The sequence below is a fragment of the Schistocerca americana genome, chromosome 1 (assembly GCF_021461395.2).
Source record: "Schistocerca americana isolate TAMUIC-IGC-003095 chromosome 1, iqSchAmer2.1, whole genome shotgun sequence".
In the NCBI taxonomy this organism is placed as follows: domain Eukaryota; kingdom Metazoa; phylum Arthropoda; class Insecta; order Orthoptera; family Acrididae; genus Schistocerca; species Schistocerca americana.
The window spans coordinates 495,312,588-495,318,587 of NC_060119.1; the positions used below are offsets into that span (position 1 = coordinate 495,312,588).

A 6,000-nucleotide genomic window follows, 5' to 3' on the forward strand; every position below is an offset into this window, starting at 1 on the left:
CTCATCAAAATCACTATACATCCAGAAACTAATACGTAATTGAAAATGTATTTATTTTCATCTAACATCAATGTTGCATTAACAACATTTATAAAGTTATCTAACACTTACCCAAAGCCAACGTAGAACTGGCAGTCCTCTTTCAAATTAGTTGCAACTCTTCTAAAAACAGTATATTCTGGTACATCCTTCCGATCAAAATAACCAATTACAACTCTTTTTTTTTCCTGTGGATAAAAATAGCAAGAGAAATGGGATTAAACAAAGAACACAAGTCATCATACCGGTTCCAACACAACAAATGAAATATCACTCTGGAATGATAACAGCACAATTTTTAAATATTTGCTACAGTCCAAAGAGTGCCATCAGTTGTGTGGATTTGTTAGAACTATGTGGATGTAATTGGACAAGTTGTGAGGAAGAAGAATTAAACAATTCATTGTGTGTGTATGTGTGTGTGTGCGTGTGTGCGTGTGTGCGTGGTGGTGGTGGTGGTGGGGGGGTTCTCCTGTCAATAAATTTGGTCCCCAATATACCCACATTATCTTTACACCTTACACATTAGTATTCCTCCTCGAAAAAGGAGTACAACACCAACTACGTGAACTCATTGTTACGGTTCCATTTTAGATTTGCAGTGAATATCTGACCACTCTCCATTTGCCCTTGCTTTAAGCTTCTCTTTTGGCTCCACTGCATATTAACCACTGGTGTATGCACCTTGCTGGAATCATGAAATGTCTACTTTTATTTCATTTGTGAATATTACATTTACAGTTTGGTTGAAATGAAGGTGTAGGGGAGGGATATACACATGGACATAGTTTTACATTAAAGCAAGCTTTTTTGAGAGAACTTGTCTCTTTGAAGATCCACATATGCAAGTCAATGTTTTCATGAACATCTTTTATGCACAGTTAAATAATGGAAACTCCAGGTTGGAATATCAACAACATAAGGAAAAGGCACAACAAAAAGACCCTTACACATTAGGTTTGGGCCAAAGCCTTCTTTAGAAAATGAACACACACACGACCGCCATCTTCTGCACCTGCATTTCAGCCTGAGCTGCTGGGGATGGTGCTAATGTGTGTATGAGGTGTGCTTGCTTGTGTGAATTTGTGTGTACGTGTTTCTTTTCCTGAAGAAGGCTTTGGCCAAAAGCTAATGCATAAGTGTCTTTTTGTTGTGCCTGCCTGCAACTCAATGTGTTATCTTTATGGTGAGTAGCAATCTATCTTTTCCATACATTGTTTTTAAAGATATAATCCTTCTCCACATTTAATCGCACATTTTCAATGTTTCCCCATTAGTTGTTTTGTTGTAGTAATGCAATTGAGCCTACCAACTTATCTACTGCTTTGGAGAAAACATGATTGTAAAGCTTGAGCTTTGGTTGGTTTCATGATATGTCATTACTTGTGAACAATCCTCACACTGTGGGTTAAGAGTTTGTAAAGCATATACTTTGGTAGATGCAATCTATACTAGAGTCCAGCACAGTTGTCATACCAGCATTGTGCCACTACTGTAACGCATGCTAAGTGCCAATCCACCAGAGCAAAGAGTGGCAACTACGTTCTCATATTCCAATACAACAGTGGCTCTAACACTTACCAATACAACAGTGGCTGTCAGGCATAAAAGGCTATGCAATAGTATATTGCATTAGAACACTTTATATACAAGCAGCTCTCAGAATACAAACAATGAAACAGTTTTTGGATTTCAGTAAATGAAAAATTCATAAATGATTGCAGTGATTAGCTGGAATAAATTTTGCCTGAGATAATGATGAATAAAAAACCCCACATTCTTTGCTGTCATGGTTTATTGAGGTCTTATTGGTTGTCATGGTCATCTACTTGAATCAGCAATGGTTCTGCAGCTATGTGAAGACCATGAGTTCTTTCTGCATATCTACTTCAGAATTGGTACACGTGTCTCATTGAATTCCTAAAGACACTTTGGGGGACACTATAGAATGGAGTAACAGCTGTAGAGTATGACTTATCTTAATAGAACTATTCTCCTTTGTTGCCTTGTTCCCTACAAAGGCTTGAATAAGCTCAATGGTGTTTAATTCACAGTATGCCAGAGTCAACCATTGAATATTATTCTCCTTGTCTGCTGAAAGCAATACACTTATGAAAAGAAATTTTTATGATCTCAAGTGCATGTTCCGGTAGACCTGCTTTCCTCATAAGATGTGGAATTAGATGGAAACTCTAGTTATTGTTTCTCAGGCACTCAATAAAAATTCCCCATAATAGAAGCCAGCTCTTTGCACAAACCCATCTCTGTTTTCAATGTGATACACTTTCCAAAACCTGATGGTATTTAAATCTCTCCTCTACAGCCATTCCACTCTTGAACATTTCCTCTGTGATAATCATATATTTTCTGATGTGCAAGGCTTAATTTATTTCTCCCATGCAAGCTTTTGGAATGATCTGCTCCACATTAAGTCTCATTAGTGTAATGAACAGTCAATCAAGTATTTTGCAAATATCTTTTGGTTGAAGTTATTTATTTCTGAAGCCCAATTTCTGAATAACATGTTAAAGGATTGTTTCACTCATACCAGGATTGCCTTTCACTTCAGTTTTCAACTTTTCTAGCACAGAAAATACTGTTGTAAGCTTTTTAACCACAGACATTGTGGATTTCTTCTCCTTATGACTCCTTGCGTAAACTCTTACAATACAAAGTTCTGTCACCTACTGAACTTTTATTTGACATACAACATTTAAAGTTTCTTAATGTCCTCTTGAATTGGTTCCTCATACTTTTGTTGTTACCAAGACATTTCAAACTTATCTCCACTGGATGTGATATGCAACTGCACACACCCTGTTATATTCCAGACTCATACATGACAGACAGGTTTCATTGGCTCTCAATTTTGTACTGGATGTAGTCACCAATTTTCTGCAAAATTTGGGGGAAGGGGTGTAGGAAATTCCACTTGGGGTGATCCAGCCAAAGTCATTGCTGTGTGACAGATTTACGAAGCTTTCTCCTTTCCACAATACTTATACTTTTAACAACCTGCCTTGATGATTGCACAATGCCTTAGAGGTATTGACTTAATTTTAGTATTTTAGATCCACTGCTAACACTTGGTTTAATAATAGTGAAATAAGGTTGTACGCCTGGTGTACTGGTACCTGTTGCTATAAAGCATAGCAGCATGTCTCACTTTCCTTTTACGAGACTAGTGAAAGATATGCACATGAAAAACATGACTTTAGTAATGGAGTAAAGAGTGTCTACTGTGCCCAGGTTTGTTGAAATTTATGTGCAGATATGAGAAATAAAAATGCGGGCTCAGTGCAGAAAGCGACGACAGATGTGTTCTTCAGATTGGCCAGTGAGGGGTTGCTTGCACTTTGCAGTCATACTTTGGGGGTACTGTGGGCTCCTAAGAAGAGAGGGGCCTGATGACAATGGTCAAGCACTAAAGAAAAATGAGTGTTGTCATACCGAGTCTATAGCGTCTATCTTGAGTTAAGTATGAACTTATATTTTTGGTGAAGCACTGAAGCATCATGTATGAACACTTTGTCGGGAAAGCTTTGTCAGTTATCAGTTGTGAGTTGATAGCTTATTAGAATATAGAAGAATTATGGGAACAGCGTTTTGTGATTTCGTAGTGAGTTATTTGAATGTAAAAGCTCTCTTATGGCCCTCACCTACCTGCAGTCGGAAACAAAATCAGTGATTAAACATGTGGCACTGCACAGAAAGACAAAAACATCAAGAGAAAACAAGGCGGCAACTGGAAAATTAGGAAAAGAAGGTAATGTTATTACAAGGGAATGGGTAAATACTGGGCATCTCACAATATACTGATCACTTAAAAGTCACCCACAAGAAGAAAAACACCTCACTGGAAGAGCCCAGGCAACACTGCAAGGCTTTGGGTAAATTACACAATGGTAAGATAGACATTTAGAAACAAAATTTTAAATTGCAAAACATTCCAAGAGCAGATGTGGACTCTGATCATAATTTATTGGTTATTAACGACAGATTAAAACTGCAGGAAGGAAGGAAATTAACAACATTGTACGTGGATAGAAAGACCCAGAGGTCATTTAGAATTTCATAGGGAGCATGAGAAAGTAAGTGACTGAAATATGGGAAACGAATACAAGGAAAAAGGAGAACATTGGATGGTGGAAGGATTATATAGAAGGGCTATAAAAAGAAAATGAACTTTAAGACAATATTATTGAATGGGTAGAGGAATCAGAAAAAGATGAACTGGAAGATATAATAATATGAGAAGAATCTGACTAAGCACTGAAAGACTAAAGTAAAGCCCATAGAGCAGATGACATTCCCAAAGAATTGGTGACATTTTTGGAGAGAGAGAGGCATGATGAAACTATTCCACCTAGTGTGACTCGAGACATGGATATTATCCTCAGACATCAAGAAGCTTGTAGTAATCCTAATCCCAAAAAACATGGGTGCTGCCCATTACTGAACCATCAATTTAATCAGTTGTGGATGTAAAATACTAATGTATTTCCAGAAGAATGAGTGGTGCAAGCCAACCTTATGAAAAATCAGCTTGCATCTTGGAGATATGTATGAAAATGTGAGGCAAAACTGATCCTTCAACTTCTAATAATAATGAAAATGCCACACCCACACACCCGTGGCCATGGGAAGCCAAATTATTGAAAGCAGTTGCTTGAGCTGATGGAGATGAGTTGAGGGTAGGAAGGACACAAAGAGGGGATTATGGGAAAGAGGCGCATCTTCGGCCAGATGACTTTGCTGCCACGCAAAAAGACAAAAAGAATACAAAGGACAGAACAAAAGGTGATGTAGGAAAAGGGGCGGGAAGGAAAGGGGAAATAAGGGGGGGTGAAGGTGAAGAGAGAGTATGGGAACAGAGAGAAGGAAACAGTAAGAGGGGTTGAAGAGGGGGGGGGGGAGAGGAGAGGGGGTGGGGAGACAAGGCGGAGAGAGTGGCGCGGGAGACGGCGGGGAGACGGCGGAGAGAGTGGCGCGGGAGACGGCGGGGAGAGGGCGGAGAGAGTGAGGAGAGAGTGAGGGGAGAGTGAGGGGAGAGGGGGGAGAGGGGGCGAGGGGGGAGAGAGTGGACAGAGAGGTGGTAGAGAGAGGGGGGAGAGGGGGGAGAGAGTGGACAGAGAGGTGGTGAGAGAGGGGGGAGAGGGGGGAGAGAGGGGGGAGAGGGGGGAGAGAGGGGGGAGAGGGGGGAGAGAGGGGAGAGAGGGGGGAGAGGGGGGAGAGAGGGGAGAGAGGGGGGAGAGGGGGGAGAGGGGGGAGAGAGGGGGTTAGAGACGGCGAGTGGGGCAGAGAAGGGGAGGGGGGAGATAGGGGGGAGCGCACCGGGATGGGGGGAGAGAGGGGGCGAGAGAGTGGGGGGAGAGAGGGGGGGAGAGAGGGGGGAGAGAGGGGGGGAGAGAGGGGGGGGGAGAGAGGGGGAGAGAGAGGGGGGAGAGAGGGGGGGGGGAGAGAGGGGGCGAGAGGGGGGATGGAGGGGGAGAGTGGGGATAGAGAGGCGTGGAGAGAGTGGGGGGAGAGAGTGGGGGGGAGAGAGAGAGAGTGGGGGGAGAGAGAGAGAGTGGGGGGAGAGAGAGAGAGTGCGGGCGGGGAGAGAGAGAGAGAGTGCGGGCGGGGAGAGAGAGAGAGAGTGCGGGCGGGGAGAGAGAGAGAGAGAGAGAGAGAGAGAGAGCGGGCGGGGAGAGAGAGAGAGAGAGAGAGAGAGAGAGAGAGCGGGCGGGGAGAGAGAGAGAGAGAGAGAGAGAGAGAGCGGGCGGGGGAGAGAGAGAGAGAGAGAGAGAGAGAGCGGGCGGGGAGAGAGAGAGAGAGAGAGAGAGAGAGAGAGAGAGAGAGAGAGAGAGAGAGCGGGCGGGGGAGAGAGAGAGAGAGAGAGAGAGAGAGAGAGAGAGAGAGAGAGCGGGCGGGGAGAGAGAGAGAGAGAGAGAGAGAGAGAGAGAGAGAGCGGGCGGGGAG

At 43.2% G+C, this 6,000-nt stretch overlaps 1 protein-coding gene across 1 annotated transcript in view; it reads right to left on the minus strand.

The window, feature by feature from the left end:
• Window positions 1-6,000, minus strand: part of LOC124604496 (endoplasmic reticulum resident protein 44) — a 90,202-nt gene that overhangs the window by 22,221 nt on the left and 61,981 nt on the right. The window contains exon 5 of the mRNA XM_047136484.1: window positions 112-227. Coding sequence (XP_046992440.1) covers window positions 112-227 — 116 coding nt within the window. The remainder of the gene's footprint in view (window positions 1-111; window positions 228-6,000) is intronic.